General features: G+C 43.9%; 2 protein-coding genes across 7 annotated transcripts in view; one reads left to right on the top strand and one right to left on the bottom strand.

The window, feature by feature from the left end:
- The window catches only part of GRB2 (growth factor receptor bound protein 2), a 61,863-nt gene extending 50,338 nt beyond the window's left edge, over positions 1-11,525 (bottom strand). For 2 of the 3 annotated variants that reach the window (XM_080376969.1, XM_080376970.1), the window contains exons 1-2: positions 11,385-11,525; positions 11,158-11,284 (exon numbers count right to left, since the gene is read on the bottom strand). Coding sequence is in view for 1 of the 3 variants with exons in the window: in XM_080376970.1 (XP_080233096.1) it covers positions 11,158-11,166 (9 nt within the window). In the remaining 2 variants the exon portion in view is untranslated. Of the gene's footprint in view, positions 1-2,201; positions 2,370-11,157; positions 11,285-11,384 lie in introns of those variants that run through there. The other variant, XM_080376968.1, reaches the window with a different exon arrangement.
- Positions 11,526-11,748: 223 nt separating this feature from the next.
- Positions 11,749-26,961, top strand: part of TMEM94 (transmembrane protein 94) — a 52,297-nt gene continuing 37,084 nt past the window's right edge. For 2 of the 4 annotated variants that reach the window (XM_080376436.1, XM_080376434.1), the window contains exons 1-2: positions 11,749-11,900; positions 20,037-20,167. In XM_080376436.1, the coding sequence (XP_080232562.1) occupies positions 20,144-20,167 (24 nt within the window). In that variant the 5' untranslated portion in view covers positions 11,749-11,900; positions 20,037-20,143. The other 2 variants (XM_080376435.1, XM_080376438.1) reach the window with 2 other exon arrangements.

Raw genomic sequence — 26,961 nt, 5'->3', positions numbered from 1 at the left:
GTCTCTGCCTACTGAGAGCACAGCTGTAGGCATCTTGCTTTAGCCAGGCAGTGAAACAGGACATTGCAAATACTATAGCTCCATAACACAAGAAATAATACAAATACCCCAGCTCCACAGATGTCAAATGGAATAAGATAGGTATAAATGAATAATAGTCAAAATGCAAATACAATGAAGACACATTACAAGAATTTTCACAGGATCTTACTAGAGAAATGACTAAGATTTCTCAAAATATATGTTTTTCACCTCTTGCCTTACTGCGACAAGATACTTCTCTTGCTCTTAAAAAAAACAGGGTGGGGGAAGAGGAAGAAAAGGCAGCAGATGCAGATAACAGTAAATTCTTATTAAGCACTACAGTGCTGCAGCTCAGAATGCAATATAAATAATTATAAATACAAACCTCCCTGTTGTAGCCAACAGGAAACAATCCTCATATTCTTTTCAACAGATATTTCAAAAAACACAGAGGCAAAGGTAGGCTTTTTATACTGCTTTTAAAAACAGCACTTTTTCTAGCAAGTGAGACCTTCCTCATTGCTCTCTTTCCACTGTTTCACTGTTCTTCTGGAAAGTGTTATGGGCAGGAATAGAAGAACAGAGAGTTTAGAAAAGCCAAAGCAAGGGAAGAAAGAAGGTATGTTCAGTGGAAGATTTTGCAAAAAATCGGATCCTAAGCTTCATCAGCTGTTACAGGACAAAACATTACTGAGGGTGGTGGAAAGAAAAATGAGTGGATACATCATCTGGAAGACATGCAGAAATGTTAAGTGTCAGGGCTCTAGACAAAAGAATAGAAAAAAAAATTGTAAGGGCAGAGCACTAATTCAAATTAGCCAAATAAGGAAGTATAACATAATAAACAAATGGGGTAATATATAAATTAAATCATCAACATATACAAACCAGAACATTCGGGATCATAAATAATATTCATGATCTACTAGCTTAATAGATTTCAACTTCCTTAAGCATGTCTTGCCAAAGGACAACTCAAGATATCACTTACAAAACTAAGCTACAGCACAAAGCACAGATAACACTTACCAGATTTTATCAGTTAACAGAAAACTTCACCTCTGCCAAAATGTCATTATTGCCACTTTTTTTTTCTTATTAAACTGTGTAAAGTATCTTTAAATGTTACAAGCTTGCCTGGTATTATGAAATACTTAAAACACTACATGACTTAATCGTCCTAAGAGATGATAATTGAAAGGGTTTTTTTGGCACAAGTTCTCAATATTCAAAGTTTGCACAGAAATGGACTACAAACAACACTGTGTTTGAAGAAGATTAACAACCTGTGACCCTTCAAATTTCGGCTGTTAACAACAGGCATTTAGTAATATTTAAAACAAGGAATTACCTTCCCTAAACACTATATTTATCAATTAATTGCTCTCCCAGCTATTAACTGTGCTACAGAGTATTTTTCTCTTTAGGTTATAAAAGAGATGTACCAGTCAGATGTTGTGGGAGTTAACAAGACTGCACCCTCGTCTCCTATAGATTATTTGAAACTATATTGCCAAGCTAAACCTTAACCCACAAAACCAACGCTGAATCTCTCAAGAGGAAGTTCAGAGGAGAAAGAAGACACTAGGAGAAAGAGGTCCTTCCCCCTCAGAGAAACTCACATTTGAAGCAGGACCCCAAAAGGCCTCTGGAGAAATGGATGTTAACCTGCCTGCTGGGCATTCACAACCTTTTAACCTCTGGAAGCGGCCTGGAGTTACGGAACTCTTCCGGGGAATATCAAAAACGAGCCCCGCGAACCAGCGCCAGCCCACACCACAGACGCAGGGCAGAGGGAAGCCACCCGAGCTAACACCCGCCTGGGGGACTCGAGTGCAGCGAGCTGGGCCGCCCCACCTCGCCGATAACGCCCGTGCGGCCCGGGCCCGCGCTCCGACCCCCGCCGCGCCCGCACCCCCGAGAAGGGGCCGGGCCCAGGCCCGTAGCCCCGGACGCGCTGAGGCGAGCCCCGCGAAGCACGGCGGGGAGAAGCGGAACACCCCAGGGGCCCAGGCCGCGCCGCCGGGGGACGCCAGCCGCCGGAGCTCAGCGTGCGCCCCCCACCCCGGCAAGGCCCGCGGCGGGCAGGGCCTTCCCCGCGCCGCACCGGGGCGGGGGCTGGGGGGGGGAAATCAGCGGCGCGCCGCCCGCCCTCCATACACACCCCCCGGACTCACCGCGCAGCGCTGGGGGGCGCCGCCCCGCCCGAAGGTCCTCGCCGCCTGCCCGGCCCCACGCGGCCCGGCCGCCCCTCCAGCGCCGCCTCGGCTGCCGCTACGGCCCCGTCCCGCGGGCCCCCCCCCGCCCGCCGCCTGCTCCGCCGCCGCCGCCGTTCCCGCAGCAACTCTCGCGAGAGCCGCCCTGTCAGCCGCCCTTCGCGGCCGCGCCCCGCCCACTCGGGAGAAGCTCCTGCGCGCTCCCCTCCCCGGGCGGAGGGCGGGCCCGCCCCGCGCATGCGCACGGCAGGGAGCGGCGGGGGCCGGGCCGGGACTGGCCGGGTTGCCGGTTTCCCGGGGCTGACACCGGGCACCGCCTCGCCGCGGGATTTGTGCAGAGGCGAGCGGGGAGAGGCAGCGGCCGAGGTACCGAGCCCTCCCGAGCATCGTAGGGGCTGTGCCGCATTCAGACTACTAACCCCCGGGGGAGGCTGCCATGAGCACACTCGGGGTTCGTGCAAAGCGTTTGCCTCATTTATCCGTGCTCTGCTCGGAGGTAAGACAGGGCAGCCCCACGGAGCTGGCAGGGACAGGTCAGATCAGAAGCAACCTGTGGCTAGCATGGAAAACTCCACGCCAGGTCACACCAGGCTTGCCCACACAGCATGTGAGCAGGCACCGAGGGGTGCAGAACTGCTCGCCAGACTCTTGAGAGCAAAGAATACACCTGGTAGAGTCATTACTTGGCAACTATTGTCCCTTCCGAGCTTAAGGCACTCATGCTGTAGGAAAAAAAAAACAACAAACCAGCAGTGTGACCACACATAGCAATTAAAATATGCATGGAGGACCACATTCAGATGGCACAGGTGTTTAACTGTGTGACCCTTCTGGCATTCTTTTAGCCTGAAAATACTCTTTAATTACAACATACAGTAAAACAGTTGTTCAGGTAAGCATCAGGCCTCAATTCCTCAAAGCCACTGAACAAAAAATGCTTCTAGCTCTATAGAGGAAAGCTAGTTTCTGAATCAGAGGCTTTCTACAGCTGTACTCCCGTTCCCATGAAAGGATGAGCCAGCTACAGGGTTCCTTTGTTTTTGCCCCCAGACAGGTTACTCCCTACTCCCCCACGCACAAAAAGATGCTGAGACTGTGAAGGGGGAATCTAAGCACAGCATGTGCCACAGTATCAAGACATAAACTGCAGAGTTCCCATCTGGGCTCACATAAATGCAGGATTATTCTGCACCAAGACTGTATCTAATTTAGGCAAAGATAATGGATATTTTGTTTTATGACAAAGATGCACATTTGCAGCCTCCAATTAAACCCACTTTCTTTTTTAAATGAACCACCACACCAGTTGATGTCCCTGGCTGTACTCTGCAGGCGGGTCTCATGGTTTCACCCATACCAAGATCAGAATACCATCAGAATAAATACTGCTACCTCATACAATTTGGCTTACAAACCATGTTCTGCAAACATTGTCTACTAACATTCTCATTCTAAATGCTTAAGCAGCTTGATAAAGATTCCTGAGAGGTTATTTTTGGATGAAATATGTGGTTTAAAGCCTTAGCAAGATCATTTTCTTATCCTAATAGCATTGTATTTAAGGAGTTTTAACTTATTTCCCAGATCTGGGTGTTGGGGGAAGGTGTGAATTCTCCCAATACTTAATTCAAAAATTGGAAAGGGTGGAGGAAAGGAGCTATAGGACTTGAGGATGTTACAAATGTTTCAGATGTTCTTTCTGAGGATGCAAAAGTGATTCATCTAGGATGACACAAAGATTGATGAAATCTGAGCTAGATTCCAAGATGGCTCAAGTCCCCAGTAAGTACTGTTCCTAGAACAGGCTTACAGAATCTCTGGTTTCATGTACGACCTCAAAACGAGGATTTAGAAGTTCTTTGTAAGCCTCCTATAAGTTAAATAACATCATCTCAGACAAGTTATAGCAGCTACTTTTAGCTGGACTTGAAAAGCCAGATATGGATAACAGCTGCCAGTTGAATGATAGCTACTTTAAGAGGCTGCAGCTGCCCGACTTTAAAAGGGCAGTCCTAGAAAATTAAACAAGCATCAAATTTTAGAAATAGCAGAGATCAAAGCCTTATAGAAAGATATGCCTGATAAAGGAGTTGCTGACATATACTTGCTTGCAAACCAATTAATGTAGCATGTTCCTCCAGCTTGCAAACAAGTTAATGCTTTAGAAAAATACACAACTAAATGTGCAAATACAGGGCAGCTTCACTACAGCAAAAGCTGAAATCCTGGCATAGCTGTAAGCAAGGGTCAAAAAGGCAACAGAGACATTGTTTTGCTAGAGGATCAATTTCAAATGTTTTTTGTAGTCTAGGAATAGCTTGAATTTTCTATGACAGTTTGGGGTGATAAAATATAATCTAAGATTAGCTCTGAGTATTTTAAGTACTACTAAGGGTAAGAAAAATCTTGGTGTCTGACATTTCTTTTGGATGTCTTTTTAAACTTTTTAGAGCAGTCTGGGGAAATAAATGTATGGGGTTTGCTATCAATAGATCAGAGAAATATTTGTTAAGAACTGTATTTTTGTGTAAGCAGCCACTCAAGTTTAAAAATTGCTGCTTGGAATGTTTGTATTAATACCCTGTCACTGACATGAAGTGTAACATTAATAATGGAAGTTAGTGAATGTATGTGCCTTATCTTGACACAGTCTTTAAACTATGATCCATTAATATCTGTTTCCTTGCAATGGAATTTAATTATTGTGGAAACTTTTACATTATTAGCACTCAGAACTCCCACTGTATGTCATCTAAAGATGAACTTTTTCTAGTGTTGTCACAGCAAATGCATGACCTTAGCATGTGTTGTCATAACATACTGCTTCTCCAGATGAGCAGCTGGCATGTATTAAGCGATACTATGTACATGTTCCTAATTTTTGCCACCATCTTAGTGCTACTGTATGCAGTAAACGTACTTCCTTGTAGGGCTGATGCAAGAAACTAAACACTAACCAGGAAGATATTCTAGACTGTTTCTTTTCATTCAAAGGAATAAAGAAGTGACCTCTCACTCCCACTTGCTGAGAGCATCAACACAGGCAGCTTCAAAGGTGGCTTTGAAAACCAGGCTCAGAGCTTAAATTGGAGCCCAGGGGCCTCTGCCTCAAACAAAAGAGCAACTAGGAACTATTGGGAGAGCTATTGAACTTAGAGAGGATTCATAATCAGAAAATATTTGCTCTAGCTTTGATTCATATCTGTTCTCTCTCGGCAAACACAAGTTAAAAGCTTATGAACTGACACAGTAATGACAGTATGAGCTAGTGTGGTCTCTATGTTCTGCACGCGTTGTGAACAAATTTAACTATAGCAGAATCTTTCTGGTGATAGTGCAAGACAGAGAAAGAGCCCAGAAAGCGATCATCTCTCTCAGGTGGAACAGAGGCTGCAACAAGAAAAACCCAAGGTTAAGTGGAGAACAAATGTGATCCTTAATTTGTAGATGTTAACTTGATGCAAAGTTGCATGAGGCCAAAATCCTTAAGGCTTCTAATCAATCAAGAGGAAAAATCTAACATCTGAGTACTTTACATACTGTCAGTATCAACGATAAAACGGGGGGGTGGGCGGTGTGGGGTGTAATTCCCTTGAGCACAAGTGGGAATATTCTTAGTGGTTGCTGGAATCTGACATCACATCCCAGCTCTAACAGAAGAAACCTCTGGCCTTGAGTAAGTCCTTGCTTCATCAGCACTGGTTTTTCACAGGGAGATCACCTTCTTGACCTGAAATGTAAGCCATTTCTTTACAAAGATGTGGTTTAACCCTACATTCCATGTACTTCAGCTTCTGAGTCTGCTGAACCGCAGGCAGAGGAAGCTTTCCTGCTAGAGCTCTCCAAGATGTCTTACTTCATCTTTTCTGTAGCCTTCACATTTGTTCCTAAGCCCATTCTCCTCAGACATGAGAATCCGTGATCATAAACTACAATACATAACTGCCAATTTAAGGAACTTTTGTGTCCATTGCAATGATTTTTATTTTTTTTTAATGACATCTGGCACAATAATTGTAACAAAATATGCTGCTAATATGCACCTTTCTTCCTCTGACGTGTTTCCTGATTTCAAAGAATTGTAGCAATATTTTTCTTTTTTTTAAAGCAAAACCCTGACTAGCTCAACACATCTGAAGATGCTCAAAATTTCATATTGTGATTCTGCAATGTATTGCTGCAGTTCACACAGCATAACACTATGTGTGTTATCTGAGTTGTATTTAAGCAGCCTGATGTATGAACCAAGACAGAATGCTTCCTCCCACAAAAAACAACTCAGACAATCTGCTATGGGGAATGTGGAATAGACAAAGGTAACTCAAGATAGCCCTGATCAATTTTCTTGCAAGCTGAAAATTTAACGCCATAAGACTGTTCTGACAGCTGTAGGGGAACTGACTTGCTATATACCTCTGTCTGAAATGCACAGGAATAAAGTGGGTGCGGCAAATAGGGGAATGCCAGGAATGTAGGCACAGCAAGGAGCAAATGCTGGGAATGGGGCTGTTGATTTTTGTTGCATGAACATCACCCTTGCCTTTTTCTTCTCATATCAACCCACGCTGGCCTCAGTGTAATCATCAAGCCACGTACATTAACCATAAAATCCCAAACTATTCCATTTGCTAAATATTTTAGCCTATCTTGGAGCAGAAGTTGCTTCACCAAACAAGCCTGATGCAACAAAAGAGCAATGAACATGACCTGCTCTAGGAAGATGCTAAACACCCTGAGAAAACCTAGAATCTAGGTGCTAACCTTAAAAGTCAGGCCACAGACCTACAGACACTACTTTACAGATAGAAAAGGCAACAAATTGCCTTCATTGATCATGAAGTATTAAAATGGTCACCAAACAAGCTTGGCCCATTGGAGTCTACAAGACTTAACTGGTCTTACTCGAGTTTCTCTAAAACCTTAATTCAAGATCTAGGTTTCTGGTCTAGACATAGGATTTCCCCACATTCCTGTATCTGAAACATTGTCTGACAGTACTAATTAGAGAATCAGACACCAAAGCCAAGGTGTCTGCCCAAATGTGTTCCCTGTGTCTATTCTTTATAGAACGGGATAATGAATGGATTGGGCAACTACTTTGCTGTATATTGACTGCTTGGTTCCATTTTATTTTGCAGCTTTGTGTTAGTGATAAAGGTGTGGATAACTGGCTAGCTGAAAAGGGTCACATAGACATAGTCCAGCTGGCTGGACAAAAATGCACATCGCTCTCAGCTTATCTGAAGTAAAGCAAAAATACACTATATCCTTGGCTGTTCTTGTTACACAATCACAGGAAGATCGCGGTGGGAAGAGAATGTTACAGGTGGGAACAGATAACTACAGAAGAGAAACTAGGGGCGGACTCGGTATTTAGGCAACTAACCAATAATGAGCTTAACTTTTGTAATATGTATGAGCTAATTATAACAAGGCATAAAAGGTGACTGTAAGGTACAATAAACGAAGTCTGCTGATCACTCATATTGAGTGACTGTGTCTTCCCTCCATCGCAACATAAAGGCAACAATATCAAAGGGATATAATAGATGTATCCACATATACACAATATAAATATCCATATTCTGCAAATGGGGAAACAAAGGCATGGAGGACTTGTCCAAAGTCATACGATAAACTAATGCCACAATGTCCAACAGCATTGGGAACAGAATTCATAGTTGTTGACTTCTGAGCCTTGCTGTAACCATCAGCCAGTTCTCCCTGTTCAGAAACCCTCCCAATGCTCTGCCCTGGCCTTCTCACATACATATTGAAATGTTATCACAACTGTCTGTTTCTGAGAATCGGTCCAAGCACAGTAAATAAGTGTTGGTGCTTGTGACCCAGACAGAACAGCTGATCTGCCAAAACAGCTTCACAATTTTACTCATTAAAGATCTCAAGAGCACTTGTGAGGCAGCTTAATCACCATGTGAGATAAACGGGGACTGTTCTGACTTTTATAGACCGGGAGACAAGAAAAGTTAGCTTAGCCTCAAAACTAGCAAAAAAAAGTGCAAAACAAAACCACCCATGAGTCTTACAATAAAACTGAGTGAGCTAGGAAGAATGTAATAAAAGCAAATTCTCTTCCATGCCACATTGTGTTTGCATGGTCACAAAGAGAAGAAAGGACAAGATTGTTATAAGAATTACTATGTAGGAAATGCTGCTCTACCTGGGAACTGTAATAGCCATTCCTGACATTAAGAAATGAAACAATAAAATGAGTTGGCTGGGGTCACCCAGAGCAGCTTAAGCTCCAAAAGAAATCTGTAAAAGGGAATCTGATCCAACTATAGTGTGCCATCTCCCCTTTCTTGAGTACAAAAGGGATTCAGCTTTCTTCCTACTCCCAATACAGTCATCTGTCATTTTCAGGACAGCTTGGAATTGTCAGTTCAATTACCTTTCCGTCTGGAGAAAAACAAAGCAGATGCTGTTTATTACTAAAAGGCAGAATCTCTCTTTTGAGGAATATAACATCTCATTTTTTATAATTAAACATTGAATTAGGTGCATCTAATTTATTAAACAATACACAGGACCTGGGAAGTACTACTATTCAGCTAAAATGAAATGCTATCTTCCCTTCAGCTTTGGTAGAGGTGTTGGTCAACTCAACTACTGCTTTTAATTTTTAAGACTCAAACAGCTTTTGTATCAATCTTCCCCTTTTAATTCCTCTTACTACTACACACATTAGAAATATGGTAGATTCCTAGCATGTCATGAAATGTGCAGAGGGATGGGGGAATCAGACATGCAGCAATTGCTTTTTCTAAACAATACAGAATTTTCTCACCAATTTAATTTTTTAAATGATTTTGCACTATTGTTCAAAAATGCTACTCATCAAATATTGATTAAAATGCAACTTCAACATCTTACCAGAGAGCTTAGCTATACACACACACAAAAAAGCCAAATAAATTTTTTTTTTGTATACAATACCTGCTTTACAGTAGTCCTACTCAAATTTTCATGTCTGCTCTACCCGCAGCAGCACACTGATGAGGACTGACTGAAAGGCACATGCAGGGAGGTCAAATAGTTCCCTTGGATCTGTCGGGCACTGCAAGCCATTCAGAGGCGGAAGCTTACTGCAGACTGAGCCATGTCTCTGCCCATATGTTGTGGTCCCAAGAGGAGACTGTATATCCTTGCGCTGAAGACATGGTGAGCATGAAATTAAGCATTTTCAGACTATATGCATAGGTTTGCAGTAGCTGTTTCATTTCTGTAAACTCACTTCCCACCAAAATGATATAGGAGGCATTAGACAGTGAAACAATTCCAAGAAGTAGAAGGATGTGAAGAAAAAGCACCCAAGGTGCTTTTTATAGCTATATTGAAGCAACTATGGGAAGTAATCCTAATTTGCAGCCAAAATTGACTGATCTGAGCTTTCCATGCCATAATATTACATTACTATAAAGATTCAGAAGTAATATTATCTTGTTTGCCATTACATAATTTGTTCACAATTCTGTAATACTAAAAAAATAGAGAGGATGAGGACTTAACATAAGACAGAGCACTTTATTGTAGAACAGATCTTTACACCAAAGTTCTCAGACCCAAAAATCATACCAGTTTAGTGCCTCATGAGTACTTCACAGTATTTGCCTTTTGAGTTTCCCTTTGTCATCTACTACTAGAATACACAGGAAAGTGCTCTCTGGATACCTGCCCTATTTCTGAATCTATAGCAATATTGTCCGATTCAAGGGTATTTTTGCTCTTCCAACCATCCTTGTAATAATGCATTTTGATAATGTTTTTCACATAATCTCAACATGCTCTACAAGGGCTAGGTCCCTAAATCACTCTGAAGTAAACAGTTAGATCAGATTTACCAAGGAGGAAATAAAGGTACAAATACATTAAAGGTCCAGTCTGTCAGCCCCCATGACCACACGTCTCATTGCCAGAAATTCTATACACAGCATACTTGTGAGTGAAAACAGATTTTATTAGTAGCTTGTTCAAGACCCACAGGGAATCAGTGTCAGAGGCAAAACAATCCAGACTCCGGATCTCTGCTCAAGATGTATCTTTACTCTGAGCTTTTACTTAAAACCTTCGACTAATTAAGTAGATTTTATTGGGAGTGGAACAGTCTAAAGAGGAGCTAACAAGATGCTCGTGCAGCACTAAGCACAATTCATGATCTTATGTTATTACAATTCCAGTAACACATTTATCCTCTTCCCCTTCCTTATACTGTCTCTAAATTACACCGTAAAATTCCCCCACACCTGCCATTTTAATATTTCCTTCTAAGACACCAAAACCACTTACGGTGTCACTCAAGTGTATTAGAGTTGTGGGGGTTTTTTTTGGTTAACTGATTCCAAAGAATTGTTCTGAGTAACAAGAAGCTCAGCAAAACAAGGAGTTCTGTGGCCCTCATTATTCTCACTAAAATTGACACAGCATTTAAAGAGCTGAAATCGCACTTGGAGAACTCCTGCACTCTGTATGGATCCACACACTGTGAAAGTAGACTGTCTCAAAGGAGTATTGAGTATACTCCCAAAACATTACGTTCTTGTCCAAAACTGCATCTGCAGAGAAAACAGTGCAGAGCACAACTTCATTGTACAATTTATTGCCGTAAAATTGCAAACAACTGTGCCAGGCTTTAGCATCTGTAGTTCAGCACACTAATGAACGTCAGTTTTGTAAAAAAAAGTCTCACAGGGGAACTGTCGCATCACAGCCTGGGATGATACAAGCTCTACACTGAACTACAGGAACAAGAAAGAGATTAAAACTAAGGGACATGCATCTTTTCGATTTAGCCAGTCCACTATGAATTCAGAAAACAAACCCCAAATCTCTGTACACAGAAGCAGACCATCTCTGCCTCACACCTCTGATTTCCCTTCCAGACTCGGCAGCAGCTTACATTTCTCATTAGATTACCAGCTCGATATGTTTGTGTTCTGGTACCCACCACGGCCTCCCGGGCATCTGGCACCCAGCGCGTGCGTTCACCTCACGGCTCCTTCGAGACTTCCAGTCCGTTGGTTACTCTACGGCAAAAGCGGCTTTTCAGAGGGAGATCTGCAGGTGTCACCCTCCCCTTGCAGAGGCACAGCCCTGGCAGAGGGACAACCCTTCTCCCTCACTCACCCCTTGACTGGGGCACCCCCCGCGGCCAGCCTTTGCCAGAGGGCTGGAGCCTTAGGCCACAGGGCCTCTCCCGGGCTCTCTCTGTCCCCTCGGGCATTCCCTTCACCCCGAGTCACTTCACTGCCCCTCAGCACCGTCCCTCCGACGGCACCTCGGCAGCCGCGGGGCCAGGGGGTTGGCCGCTCTGCTGCCCGGCCGCCCAGCGCCGCCGCCGGGGCCGAGCAGCCGCTCCTCAGGGCACTCGGGCTCCCCTCAGGGCTAGCCCCGACCTGCCGCCAGGGCGGATGCCCGGCTTCGCGCGCCACCCTGGCCAAGCCAATCAACGCGCGGCGTACGGGTGGCCGCGCGGGATCTCACCAACCAGACACCGGCTTGTTGAGGCCGCCCCGAAGCGCCACCGCGGGTCCCCAGCGCCGTGGCGTCCCGCTTGCCAGTGACCCTGATGGCGGCCCCGGCGGCGCGCGGGGAGGCCCGGCGGGCGAGCGGCTTCCCCGCCGAGACTGCCCGGTGCGGCTGGTGAGTATAGGCCGAGCGGAGGCGGGGCGCGGCCGGGCTCCATCCCGTCGGGGAGCAGGACCGAGAAGGCCCGCCGTTCGCTCAGCGGGGGTCCCCGCTCGGCTGGAGGCTGCCGGCCATGGCGGGGAGGCCCGCGGCAGAGCCGGCGGCGGGGCGGCCGAGCTGCCTTCTTCCGCGCAGTGCCATTCCCCTTACGCAGCCTGCCCTGGCATCTCGCCGGCGCGTTACCTAGCGGCTTAGGAGGGAGAGGAAATTAAAGAAAAAACAACAACCCACAAACAAACCCCAAAAACTAAACCACAAGCACCCAGAAAAGGCGCTGCCACACGTGCTGGCGGCTCGGCGGGACTTCTCCCGCGGCTGAGGGACAGACTCCGCCTCGCCGCAGCGCGCCCCGCCGGGCAGCGGCTCCTCAGCCCCGGGGGGCGGGGGCCCGGGCCCGCTGCGGCCGCTCTGCTCTGCCAAGGGGCTTCTGGGGGTCCCAATTCTGACTGAAACGCCTGCAGGAGGTTGCCTCGGCCCCTTACGAGCTCGGAGAGCGGCCCCCGCTCGGCCAGGTGCTTCATGGCGCTTCACCGCCGTCCTTTCCTCAGGAGGAGCGCACGGCACGCTTCACCTCAGGCGTCCGCCTGCTTTATTTCCAAAAGCTGTGATCCACATAGTTCTTCGATTACATTGCTGCTGCTTGTCTGCTGTCCAGGAGCTTTCTCCTACCAGGATAACACAGGCCATTAGTGATAAGAGGAGGCCTAAAAATCCCAGTTAAAAACCTCATTACATAAAGCACAAAGAAGTTTGTCTGAGACGATATCTACTCAAGAGATAGCTAGAGAGGAAGGGAAGACCTAGAGGCAGGAGCAGATAGTGTTCTAGTTACGCATTTAAGATTCACTGAGCTGTCACAGGACGGCCTGTGCCACAGAAGTTTCTTTAAGTTAGTCTGATCAGTCTTAAAAGTTACCAAGATAGCAGCAGGTGAACATAAGTACCCATCCATCTTCCCAAGGCGGCTAACCAAGTAGTACATATTTTTACATTTTCTGAGAGAAAGGAAGCTGCTATGGCATGCTTGTCCAAAATCCTATTATTTCCCCCAGCAATTATAAAGTTCCGTGTGGAACAGGCAGCTCATACGTGGTGAGATACAATGGTATAGTAGTGCATGATCTCTGTGAGACACTGTAGGTTCCTTAGATATGCAAGTTTCTATATAAACAAACAGCTGCTGTACTATGTTAAACTACAGAGCTTGATCAAATATAGCAACATTTGAATAACATACCAAGCAAACTTGACTTACTTTCTAAGAAGCCAGCTTGATACAGGCATGCATATAAATAGCTACAATATGCTGGTTTTACACAAAATGTCTTTTGTTATTTAGAGTAGTGCTTTATATTTCTTTGTTGTCTTTTACTCAAGCACATCAAAACACTTCACATAATATTCTTCTTAACCATGAGCTTTTAAATAAAAACATTGCCAACATTTTTTGTCTGGTGAGAGGATTAAGATATTAGTGCTTTTAGTCTAGGTCACAAAACAAATCAATATTGCTACTGCAAGTGGAACCAAGAAAACAAACCTCCTTCCTCTAATCTTCATATCACAGCTCTGTTTAAGTCTTTGTATCTTTAAGGCCACCCTTGCTTCTGTTGGAGTCCTACCTAAACTAGGTGCTAGAAGCCACAGCAGGCACTCCAGAGACCGAGCTGCTCCAGGCAGAAAGACAGCCCTGAAGAAGGGATGGGTTGTGAGGGCTTATATACCCCTGTGGCTGTGTGGGACTGGCCAGGAGCAAGGAATTGGCCAGAAGACAAGTCCTTCTGTAGGGCTGGCCAAGAAGAGAGTCCTGCTAGGGCTTGGGCAGCACTGCCCTGTACCCAGGCCTGCAGGGAGCAGGATTTGCTTTGGGTTGGTTGGATTAACATCTGTGATAACGTACGGGAGCATTTGTACGCTAAATAGGGCACTTTAGATCTCTGTCTGGGATACTCTTGAGTGAATAGTGGAGAGAAGTTCTTACTGAGCTGCAGAGACCTCCTCTGTTTTCCTTTTACAGTGGAGTCAGCTCACTGCCCTATTTCTAGACACAATTCATCATATGAATGTTCAGCATAAAGCTTTCATGGAGCTTGTTGTGAGACTAGCAAAATACACAGCCTACTGAACTGAGCAGTGTCTTTTCTACATAAAGGGTTCAGCTTTGTTTTGAATAAATGTATGACCTTGATCTTGTTAATGGCCTTCAGGTGCTGGGCCTGCTTTGGGGAACTCCCCAGAAAACACCTTCTCATCAGCATGATATTTGTTAAGTATCTCCAAATGGCAAACATTGGTGTAAGAATGTTTTTTGCCTAGAATTACTATAAACTGTGCATATAACACCCTTATTTATAAACTGGATTTAGGAGAAAAAGCTGCACTTTTAGCTGTGAGTCACAACGTACGTCAGCAAAAGTTGATTTGCTAGAAGGTCCTATAAATATAGCACTAGCTTTTTTATTTTATTTTGGGCTGCTGCCTTTTTGTGGTTTTCTAACATTTCAGGATTATTATTTTTTTTTAAATGGAGGTAGTTATACGATCCTGGTTACCATAATAACCAATATCATGATGATGAATGACAGTTGCTGCTTTTGCAGTGAATTCTTCCATACATTTGCTGTAAAATGTTTTAGTTGTCATTCAAGGCATCATGCCACAAAGCAGGTGATGTCTCATCGCTCTGCAGAAGCTGCAGCAGCCCTTACAACTTTCAGAATTGTGCCTTTTGTTACATTTTCCACTTTGATCCGGACTGTATACATGCTGTGTCTTTCTGCGGCAGGTAGGCTTTGAGTACCTGAAGCAGAAAAGATAAAGCAATCCTTTAATTCCCAAACATTCTACTTTTTTTTTTAACCAAGTAAGGAAAAATGAACACGGCAAAGATCTTTCAGATTTACATGTGAAGCAGTATCAGCCGCTGTGGAACAGTAAGTAGACTAAATTAGTTTGATTGTTCTTTTGATCATATCGGTCAATTGCTTCTCAACTCACCAGAACAAAATTAAAACAAAAATAAGTATGTTCTTTCAATTGTGTAGCATCTTGGTTTACCAGTCTTAATCTTGCAAGTAAACCAATGGTCTGACTCTTACAAGTATGCCAAAGCTATTTCCTATTCCCTTTATCCCTCCTTGTTGCTCAGCTTTCATTTTAAGCCACTGCTGTCCTTTCAAACAAGTCTAATGTGCAAGTCCTGTGCTGAAGAAAGATGTCAGAGGTATTTTTTATTGGAAAACTCTCTGTGAGTAAGGTTGAAACAAAAATAATTTCACCTCCAAAAGTCACACTTATCAGTTGGAAGAGAAATGAAGTTAATTTCAAGTTTATCCTATTGCTGATTCAAGGTAGAATAGATCTCTCTCTAATTCCTGTCATTTAGGAAGGGAAGCAGAGCCTGTGTGAAATCAACTCCTGATTCTGCACAGCCATGCACAGATGAGATACTTGACCACTACCGAGTTGATAATACTTAGCACATATACAACACTAATTCATAAGATCTCACTTACTTTACAGATACTACTAAATTTACTTCACAGCCTCTCTTGCTGAAGCAGATATGCATATCTCTATCTATAATCAAGGGTTACTGAGGCAGGGAATGTTTACCTGGCCTAAAATTTTACAAGTTTTTTCACAAGCAGATACTGAAACCAAGAAGTGTGGCAGCCAGCTCTGTTGCTGTAATTATTCCGTGCCCTCGGTGGGTCTCCAAGCAATTGACAGTATCACTTGATGCACCTTTGGAAGCCCATATATCAGCAAATGTACCCATGTTGCAAATTATCAGGCAGACATCAACTGCTCATGAGTAGGAAGACCGTATGGTTCTGCTGATATCAAAACAATCAGCTCTAATCTAAGCCATTTTCTCCAAGGCAGCTGCTTTTTTGGTTATTATCTATTCCCCCGTGTTTCTATTCTGGGTGACAGATAAGGCTTCTGTTCTTGAGGAATTCACTTTTGGCAGCAAGGAATGTTCAGATCCCCATCGTTTTTCATAGGCTAATCTATGTTGGGAGTTTTCAGTAAATAACATGAAAATAGCACTGACTGAGCACTTTAGGAAAACCAGTTTCATTAGGTTGATTTATTTTTCTGCCTAAAGACTTGCAGCTTCTGAAACACATTTTTCTTTCCAAGTGTTTGTAGGTTGTATGTGGAGTTATCTGATCTTTCTGTTTGCTAGTTGGTTTATAAGTTCTGTATGTAATGTGTCATGCCGTATAGTTTCTTATTAAATTTCAACACTGATAGCTCATATTGATGTGAGGTTTGGTTAAGTTGTTGTGCTTTGAAATCCTTGAATTTCAAAGGAGGATCTGAAAGCCAGGGTTTATAACCTATATAAATACACTAACTGCATAAAATAGTGTTATTCAAAATATGATTGGGCAAACAAAAGTTTGAATGGACCTTTGTAAAGCTCTGCTTCTGCCCTTCAGCTGGGTGTTTCAAACACTTCCTGATACTCGGATCAAGCTACAAGACTTACCTTTGCTCAGGGTGCTTCCAGACTGAAATGAGTTTGGGGTGATGGGGATCTATTCTTCAGATTTGAAAAGATCTGGGTATCAGATACACATGGCAACACAAGCACTGAACTAACTCATTCTTGTAAATATAAAGTAAAGATATTCTAAGGTGCATTGCAGGCCTCTCCACATAGCTATGGGCTAACTATTGGCCGAGTTCAGCATACAGGATTTCCAGAAAGTTAGCTTGCTATTAGTGATACATGCATTGGGTTAAGTTATTTGGTAGATGCTATGTTGCGTTTTACTCTACCTAACGGTTTGGAAGTATTTCTCAGGCTGAATGCAGCATGATGACACTTGAACACCACATCCAGCCATTTCCACATTTCACAGACTGCTCTAGGCAGGCGAATCCTGAGGAGGATGGAGTGTGCTGGGAAAGTGGAGGGGGTCAACTGGCTGCACTTGAAGCCTGTGGTGTCTGATTAGAGCAACCACAGCTTCAGGCATCTCTGATTGTCTGCGGCTGAATACTTGACGCCCACTAACATGTTCCAGTAAAGCAGTCCCGCTTCAATTCTCTCCTGCTGTCTGGCAGAGTTCAACATGTCAAATGAAGGCATGAGTGACTAATTGCCTGGGCAAACAGAAGAGAGAAGAACAGGGGGGACAGAGGAGGGCAGATACTCCTAGTATGGAAGAAATAGTGCACAAAACTCCTGGGTCCAGAGTGTGGCGAGTCCCTGCTGTTGGGTCAGGGTGGTGGTGAGATGCATCTGGTGGTGAGAATTAAGGGTCCCTGAAACAGAAGAGTCTGGGAGGACAGCACTCAAGGACCTTGTGTGGGATGGAGCTGAAGGATGCACAGATCTGCAGATCTTTGCCTACAGAATTAATGAACTGCTTCACCTCATTGTGTGAAGCTGTTTTCTGAGTGTTTGCAAGACCTCTGTAATGCATATGAGGTTTTTGGTTGGTATAACACAATTCTTGCAATATTCTTGTAGACTTTATTTTGATAAATTATGCATTTGGAAGAAAGCATGCAAATCACATTTTGTATGGCTCCAGTGCCAATCCTGGTGCAGAAATCGAGGGAGGATTGTTTATCATTGCAGCCTGTCTTTGCTTTTGGCTTCAGTTACCCTAATGCTAAGATATCCCAACCTATGTAGGATTAGCTGTGTTTGGAATTCTTGGTTCTAAATGAAAACCTGTTTTAAACTTTGAAAAATGAAACATTCTGCTTGTTTTGTGTATCCAGATTGGCACGGGGAAGACTTGGCTTCTTGCTTTCTCTGTGTGAAATGTCTACAATCTAACCTTTTTTGGCACCTTAAATTGGAGATGTGAGAGAAACTGAACTACTTGTGGGTTTCAGGTCAGTTTGTTCAAATTTTGGAGGAGCCGTGAGCATGTGTGATGATGAAGCAGTGCTGCATGCACCACTGATTACTTTTGCAAGCTCTTGTTATATTGATCATTATAACAGCTTTTGAATTTCTCTGGGTAGGGGATATTCACTTCCAACCTTCTCTTTAACACCTTTGCTGTGTATCCTGCTTCCTACCACTGAAGGACTTCAGGGCGGTATTCCTAAGCATGCAGATGATGTGCCTTGAACTTTAAGGGATGGCATGTTTGGCGTTCAGGATCACATTTCAGTTTGCTGCCTAAACTAGAATGTCACTAAAACAGAATGTCACCATGCCTCCCTGCATGGCCCCCTGCCCTCCAGCCAGAGCCACCCACCGCTGCTAATGATATGGGCTCCATGGGATTAGCACAAACAGCCCAGGATGTTTTTTCTTGTTCTGCTTTTGTGACTTTGGCTTCCCAGTTACCCAGTTGTGTCATGGATAATTATGCTTTTGAAGTCCAAATCCAGAGAGAAATTCAAGCGCTTAGCTTTGTTTGAATGAGGGAGAGCATGGTGCATAAATCCTTCAGTAGATCTACTAATAAATCTTCTGTCAGAGGGGAGTAAAAAGAAGAATCGTGGATTTATTTCTTAGCCCTTTTATTGTTAGTGAGCATTTTTCTCCTTAAAATCATCTCTTGCCTTCGTCTATATTGAAGTCACTCTGGAGTTCAAGGCAAGATACTGAGGCTCTAAGCTGCTGTGTGCAAGCCTACAAAGTACGTTTTCCTATTTCCCACTCCCAGCCCTCTGTCAGCTTCGCTCCAGTAACTTTGTCTGATCCTCTCTTTGCAATTGCTAATTGGCCTGGCAGGGATACAAAGTGACTGAAAATAGCTTCATTCCCTTGGTGTGTGCACATTGACAAGGGTCACAGAACAGAAAAGTAGGGCAGAGTCCAGACTTGCTGCTCATGCCAGCCAGCCGGCAGCCAAAAAATCGCACTTGCAGGTGCTGGTTGCTGTACTGCAAACAGTTCTTTGGAAACCAGCAGTCTGAATGTTGAATGCTTGCTGCTTCCGGGAGTGCAGGTACAGGACTCGCCTGCATGAGAGGAAACACTGACATCTAACTCTTCAGTGTGGGGCAGCAGTGGCTTTCTGAGTAAGCTTTGGATGACATTTGTTTTCCCTGAAATGATGTAGTGTCATGGAGCGTAGTGCTGTAGGTGACTGCGACAAGGATGGGAACTCCAGAATCCTTTGAAGAAGGCAGTATGGTACAGACCAAGGTAATAAATCCCAGTGTATCTAGGAAATACATAGGTGGTTTGGATTGATTTGCAGATTGAGCTGCTGCTTTGTTTGTTTGGATTTATGAGAAATGTGTGTCCAAGCCCTGAGTTTGTGTGTGATATTAAAAAGTAGAACCAAGAGTTACTAGCCAACAAGACGACTTTCCCTTGACCATAATCTTGTAATATCTCATTGTGTTCATATATAAGAGAATCCTCTGGAGCAAAGTACACACATCCTTTGTTTTGACCAGAAAAGACATTTTGCATACATGGAAAGAGAACAAATTTGTGCCGTGGAAGATCAAGGGGGACATGGGCTAGAAGAAGGTTGTGAGTTCCAGAGCTGCTTCGTATCTCAGTTATGTTGGAGTCTCAGTTTTGCTAAAAAGAAGAAAAAAAAAAAAAGAAAAGAAAAAAGGCCTAGTTCCCTAGTAATCTGGAATTGTTTTTATGACTTCTGGCTTACTTAATGATGGTCAGATACATGCACCCCCCAGTAGCATAGCCTTGTCAGAGGTTGGATGTGTTGTTCAGCAAATGGAAGAATCATTACTGCAGGCTCCATTAGAGATTAGCTGGACAAAGCTCCTGGTAGATAAGCATAGCAAGACAAATAGCTGTGAGTGACAGCATGCTCCGACACCTGGTAGAATCCAGCACTTTGTCAGATGTTTTTGGAGGCTTGTCCAAAAGTGTGTCAGGGCTGCACTAATACTCTTACTTTGAGCTGCAGGGAACTTAATTCACATACTGCTGTCAGTTTTGGGGGGGACTTAAGATAATGGGACCAGTTCTGAGTAAGGGGAGGACTGATGTACTATTAGAAGAACTTTAATCTCCCCAGTTCTTCTTTTAAAGACCGGTCCTGTAATTTGAATTTTGTGAATTTCATCACTTCCTTACCCTAAAGGGAGAGATATGGGGAGACTGACTGCTTCCTCTTTCCACAGATGGTGATGTGATAAGTGTAGCCAAGCTCATCTCTACCTAGGAGACACTCTCCCCTGAGGAGCAATCGGTCCCCTTTTGCTGGACATGCTTATGGAACTGCATAGCCATGGACCTCAAGGAGAAGTGTCAGGTACGTTCCCTAAGGGTCATGCCCAACTTAAATGTTGAGTTCTTTTAATTGTCTTTCATTATTTTTCATCAAGACTCACCATTTGGTGTTACTATGTGATGGTATAATCCATGGTTAGTATCAAAGTTGAGAGTTCTGTCACCTTCACATTCCTAGGGATGTGTGTGCTTGTATCAGTAGGTAAGTCCTTTGCAGGCTGGGACTGAGGCACCATGGTGGAGCAGCATAGGTGAAGTATATGCTGTTGCATGTGCTGTGTCTTTCTTGAGGTTTAAAGTACGGCTTCAGTCCCCTGGACACTTAGCTTGGCTTTATTTGAGAAGCTGAATTCTCTGAGAAGATTTTTTTAATAAACTAAGGTAATGAAATCATCTGAGTCCAGTTTTTCTGATGATAAATGTATGTATTTCTTGGGCAATTGCATGTCTTCCTAGGGAGTGCTGCAAGATAGTATTTCTGTATCTGGTTTACAAAGTGCCAGATGTGTCTAGATATTGTATGGAGGGGCAATCTGTCTCTTGCTATCTTGCCATACTTATGAGCTTCAAAGGAGAAAAAAGAGAGAGAGATCTTTACGAACAGCTGCTATAGAAGCTAAAAAGACGTATCTGCTGTGGCTGACAGGAGAGTGTAAACTTGGCACATGTTACTACTTCCCAAAAGTAAAATTATTTTGATCACTTGAGTGAGTAGTCTGCTGGTCACTTATGTTTTAGCCATGTTTCAGCGGCCACCTCAGTATTAAATGTATTTCTCACTCAAAAAAGTGAACTGGTCCTTATTTTGGATCCCAGTCAGAAATGGGACAGATAGTTCGAGACTGGTGGAGAACATTATACACATCAAGCTCTCAGCTGGCACTGGTAAGAGAACATTCTTGGCCTTCCTTTTTGGTGTCCCTCTCTGCACCACACTGTAAGCTTTGTCTGCCAGATCATGTTTGCTGGCTCTTTTTTTCTGCGTGCATCCCTTTCTTGCTGTTTTGTTTGCAGTGCTTCCAGCATCAAGAAGTGGTTTTGTTCATTAGTGCAAAAGTACCTGTTAGGTAATCAGCTAGGCCCAGATCTGCTCTAAAAGATTACCACAACAGTGTAAGTGACTTAGATGGTACTCATCTTGCTGAGTGAAGCTTTTGGTGCTGGTATGCTTGGAGGATGTGTTTGAACTATGTTGTTTTATATCGAGTTGCTATTACTATGCAGGTAACATTCCAATGAGGATAATTATCTATTTATTGTCTTGTTAATGACATCATGGGCTAATCTGGTATTGATCATTTTAGGAGACAATGCAATTGCCATTCTTTACAGGGGTGTGTGCTGTGTAGGATCTGAAAGCGACAACACTGGCATTGCTGCAGCCACAGCAGAGCACAGTGGGGACACTTTCACTGTGGTCATGATCTTTGGTTCATCCCTTTCTTTCTCATATGACATTCTTCATTGTACAATGCAGGAACAGCGTATCAAATTGCTGGACAGGCAGCAGCAGGGACAGTAATGTAATAGACCTTTAAAAGGCATATTAGTAAAGCGTCCTGCACAAGGAGATTATGGTGGGGAATCATGATGTTCTGAAGCCCTAGTCTCCTCTCCTGGCTTACTGAAGTTTTTTCTCCCTCCTTTCTGAATGGGGATTAAAAGTAAAAGCAAGATTTCATCACACTTTTCAATAGGAATTAAAAAAAAGACATTGATACATACAGCTGCATTTTACAACTTACTTTACAACTTACAACTTGTCTGGATTCTGAGGAAAGAACATGGTTTTATTCTTGTTAGCAGTGTATTATTTGGTGTTAAGGAGTTTTCTCCTATTTTTTAATACTTCAGAATCTTGTTTCATCCCCTTTAAGGTGGAATCCGCCTTCCTTTCCAAAGTGAAGACCTTGGACACATATATGCTGATAAGGGAACAAATTAACCTGCTATGTAACTTCAGTACTAAATTTGATGTGCTAGGTTTATTTTAAAATGCTAAAAATAAAATGAACCCAAGTGAATACATCAGTCCCAAACCTAGTTGAAAGCAATCTCTTTGCTCTAATATATATGTGTGATGAAGAGTTAGCACTCCTGGAACAGAAGACATGCTCAGAGAACTGCTGCAGCACAGACATCTGTCACTCAGATGATGAGAGACTTGTCCTCTGGCTCCAGTCAGCTAATACAGTTCCGTTGTCAGAGATGGCTGAGGATCACAGTTTGTCAGGTGTAATGTAGGCCACCTTCCAATTTTTTGCCAGAAGCCAGACATTGCAGAGAAAGGCAGAGAGTATTTTAGGAGCAGTGCCAAAACCTTCTTAAATTAAATGTGCTGGTATCTTGTTCTTTCCCCTGTTCTCCTGACTTTTTAATTTTCTGTGTATTTCTGAAGTGAATTTAATACTTGTGAAAGGTGCCAGAATCTCCACTCCAAAACCCACTCAGCATATACCAAGAAAGACAGGAGCATTGATTGCCACAGGACAGTGTGAGTGAGGCTCATGAGTTGGAATTACTTTAGATGTAGGCTGTATTTGCAGCAACACAACTATTAAAAATTATTGACATCATCCATTCCACAGTTACCAATAACAACTGAGCTGTATTATCCCAGTGTAATTGCTGCAGCCTGGACACAGCACCATGCCTCCTGGTCAGAGCCCAGGGAGCCTGTGCTTGTACTCCAGCTATAGCACTGTTGATCCTGAGCTATTTTATTCCAGGAAGCCTGACAAGAGCTACAGTCCTACCTTTGGACTGAAAAGTAGCCCAAGTCCTTTGCCTCTTCTCATCTTGCCAGTAACTGTATCTCTGTTTTTATTCCCTGCTGTTTTCTAAAACCTCACTCTTCTTCCAAGGGCTCTTTTGCAAACTGATCCTTTTTTCACAGGCATCTCTCATCTATGCTGCATTTTTTGTATGGGTCTTAGTCCCTGCCTTCATACTCAGCCTTTTATTTCAAGCCACAGTTTTATCTTCAGATCTCAAATTTACAGCTTCTGCTCTTTCATCCTGTTACTTAATGCACAAATGCGTGTCCAGATGCAGTTTATGATACCAGCTCGTATCAGAAGGAAGGTACATAGTACAAATCACTGCCCTACACAAAACACTTCAGAGCAAGGTCTCTCAACAGTGGGGTAAACAAGAGGCAATTTGATCCATTTCTGTTTGTGTTCACGACTAAAGCTGGAGGTTTTGAGCTGGAAGAAAGTTGTGTTGGGACCTCTTAACTGCATGAAGCACAAGGGTTATTTCTGGTATTGCACTGTCACAAGCAAGTTGTTTTATTCACATTCATTTGAGTCTCCAGAAGGTTCAGAGCCGTGGGAAACGGATCAGCAAGCACTATGATAAGTTGTGGGTGTTACATGTATGTTGTGTGATGAGGGTTTGTCCATTCTTAGCCCATATTGTTGTTGATCCTTTCTTTTTTTCTCCTTACTTTTTTTCGTTGTGTTGAAGTGAGTAGGTGAGTAGTTTCTTAGCAGGAAAAGAGGAAGGAAGGAAAAATTGTGCTGTTAGGACATTTTGTTCCTCTCTGTGCTTTAAAATTGTTGTCTAGGAAACAAAATGCCCTACAGAAGGATGAAGGATGTCTTGCCTCTTTCTCCCCTTGCTTTTTCCTGAAGTTACATTAAATGCAATGTCTGCTTCCATTCAGCTTTGGCTGTGAGAACTTAGTGAGATTACATACCGATGTATAACTCAGCGCCAACACAGAGGTAATAACCAGACCCTGTGTTGGGTTTATTGTAAATATCGAGACCTCTTAATCTCTGCACTTCTGGCTTTAAACACAGAATATGGGCTGTGCCTATTCAGGCATTTGAATGTCGGGCAAGGAGAAGAAGTGAAAAGCTTGGGCAGGGAGGGTAAGCAAGTCCTCACACCTGTACATGGTTTTCAAAGCTACATAATACGCTGAGACTGGAAGCCTTTGCAGTGCCTGTCTGTTCCATTCTGCACCAGCAGCTGTAATCCTTGGCAAGCTTTTGACATGGTTCTTGGCTGGGCCAGTTCTTTACCCCTTTCTACATGGAATGGAAGTAATTGGTTTAGTGATTGCTCTGCAGAATTGGGAAGCCTCAGATAGAATTAGGACAGCACTGAAGTAGAAGCTATATAAAAACACACTTAGGAAGGTGCTTCCCTCCAACAATGAGAAGGAAGTGTTCTTGTAAAGGATGAGAATGAGAGAGAAGGCTCATTCCTTCTTCACCTCCAAAGGCCTTTTTATCCCATTACTTGTTCTACCCAGCCCTTCCCTGTCTACACTAATCCTTTGCTTGCTCTGTGCCACTGCCTAGGCATCATCGGTGAATGGGGAGCCCCAGGCATGGTGCATAGCTATGAAGAATTTATGTGCACCATTTGGTTTAGGTTGTGTGGCTCAGTAAGTATGAATATTGGAAGCTGAGAGGGGCTTTTGCTGCTTTCTCTATCAACAAGAGAAGAGGGAGGGAACACTTCAGACTGGACCTATAACCATCTCAACTTGTTTAAATAGCAAATGCTTGTATTTTTAAGTTGAGCTTGAATCCAAAGCTGTGGAGTTCTCTGGAAGACTCTCCTAGATTTATGTAGGGGAGTCAGTATTCCTGGGTCTCGCTGTCTCAGTCTAGTCTTTTTCATTGCCTGCTCAGGTGTTCCTTCCCCTGTAGTATGTTTTATAATACTTTGTCCTGTCTGATTTGCCATCTGCTTTCCCAAAGACCTCTCTCTGTCAGCATAAACCCTTACTGTGCATGCATATGCATCTCTACAGTCAGGGAACCTAGGGATTCTGGCTGTGTCGGCTCCATCTGATGAATTGAACCATTCTTACAGACATCTGGTGCTATCCTGGGCAAACTTTCTTCTCTCTCGGCCTTTTTTCCGCCCTTTCTCAACCTCATCCCCCACCCCCATCCACCGCCTCCTTGCTGGATCTGCAGCGTGACTGGAAACAGGCTGAATTAATCAGCAGACTGGTGCTTCACTCTGCTGCTTCTGTCTCATTCTCTGCAGCGCTGGGCTCTGCACAGTCTTGCTCTCTCTCCCTCTTTGCTCTCTCATTTTTGGAGGGCAGCAGCAGTGCAAGTTGCTGGGGAAGTGGTGCAGGAATTTAGCCCAGATGCTCTTCAAGCAGTCTGATCTCTGGATCCCCCACCAAGGCAAATGCCGCAAAGTAAGTTTCTCTCCCTTAACATTTAAATTCAAAATGGCTTTCCTGTCTCTGTCCCCAGCCTGCATCCTGCCTGATGTGGTGGCTTGTGAAGAGCTTTGAGGTTTTGGGGAAAGAGGTTATGGCAGGACATGAAGCAGTGAATGATGATTTTAACTAGGGAACGGCTTAATGTTGGAGGTGATGGGGAAAGAGGCTCTATTTTAAACTGCAGGTTTAACCCTGGAACCAACAGGAGGGGCCAAACGGGATTTTAGCTGATGACTCCTGCTTTGCTGCCCCTCTGCCTCATGACTTAAATTTGTCTGTTTCTTCTATGGGCTTTGAGCTGTGGCTGTTGAACCTCCTTATCCCTTTGGAATATGTCTCGCAGTGCACCTGCTAGGTTGTATCATAGTTTTAGTCCCTAAAGTGTTCAGCTCAGACGATAGGAAGGAAGCTAATGGGGGGATGAAAGGTGTGGTAAAGTTCTGGGGATTTCTGAGCATTGCTGGCCTCTGGGAGGGGATTAGCAACCCCTGGAGTAAGCTCTGCATTGGCATAAAGCAGGATGCTGTGTGTTGAAGCCAGAATAAATACGGACCCCTAACTGCTCTGTGAACTTGGAGGAATAATGTAACCGAATAAATTACACTGATTAAAGCTTGATAACTGCGTAGTGCAGGTGAGCTTCAAAGCACTGCATAAACACTACCTCATCCTGCCAGCAGCCTAGTGGGGCAGATAACTATGGTTGGGGATTTGCTGCTCTAAACAGGACCAAAGAGACAGACTGAGGAATGTACAATTCAAAACTGGGCTGTTACCTGGGGAGTGGTTGCCTCTCTGCTGTTGAGCTGCTACTAGCTGAGGGAGAAGCAGAGCACTGGGCTTTGTATTACCTATGTAGAAAGGTTGATCGTGCCTGTTGGCATCTTAATGTGTGCTTTATGGAGGGCATAAAATGTAAATGTCATTGTCTGGATTAAAATGGACTCTGTTTACACCAAAATGCAGTGGTGATTCAGATGGCTGATTAGCATTGCATTGGGCAGATATCTCAGAGATCTCTGTTCCTGCAGCTGTGTCTCTTTGCAGTGTAAGTCTGCAGGCCCTGTTAGCAATGGGCTGTGAGGAGCCTCAAAGCCAGCGTTCACACTGGAGCCCTCACAGGCAACCAGTTACCAAACTGGGGACACAGAGAGTTCTGGCCTGCCTTTCATACTGTTGCTGCAGGTGGAGGAAGGAGGCAGTTGTTGACTATTGCTCTGTCCATTAATTTGGGCACTGCTGTGCTGAAGACTTTGCTTGTTTCATTTGATTTGAGACCACCAGCAGCTAAGCTGTGACTGCCAAGCTCATGTCAGGTGGCATTTAAACCAAGTTTAATAGCTGTGTTTGTCGTGTCTTCTGGTACCTTTCCCAGCATGTCCAGTTTTAAAGGCAGTGGTCCCCACAGAGCCATGAGCTGCTTGATGGGGTGGCCTGAATCATGTTGGTATCAATGTGTATTTCTGTTTTCTGTGCTTTCCACTAGTGTTCAGGTGGGTTGGTGAACATTATAATCTTCACAATAACTACAGTTGGTGGTCCCATTATAGAGATGAGAAACTAAGGTGCAGAGGAGCATCCAATTTTCACACTGTCATGCAGAAAACTGTGGC

Source organism: Falco punctatus, assembly GCF_963210335.1.
Source record: "Falco punctatus genome assembly, chromosome: 1".
Lineage (NCBI taxonomy): Eukaryota > Metazoa > Chordata > Aves > Falconiformes > Falconidae > Falco > Falco punctatus.
Note: the sequence above shows the minus strand (reverse complement) of the source record. Positions and strands in the feature narration are given on the sequence as shown.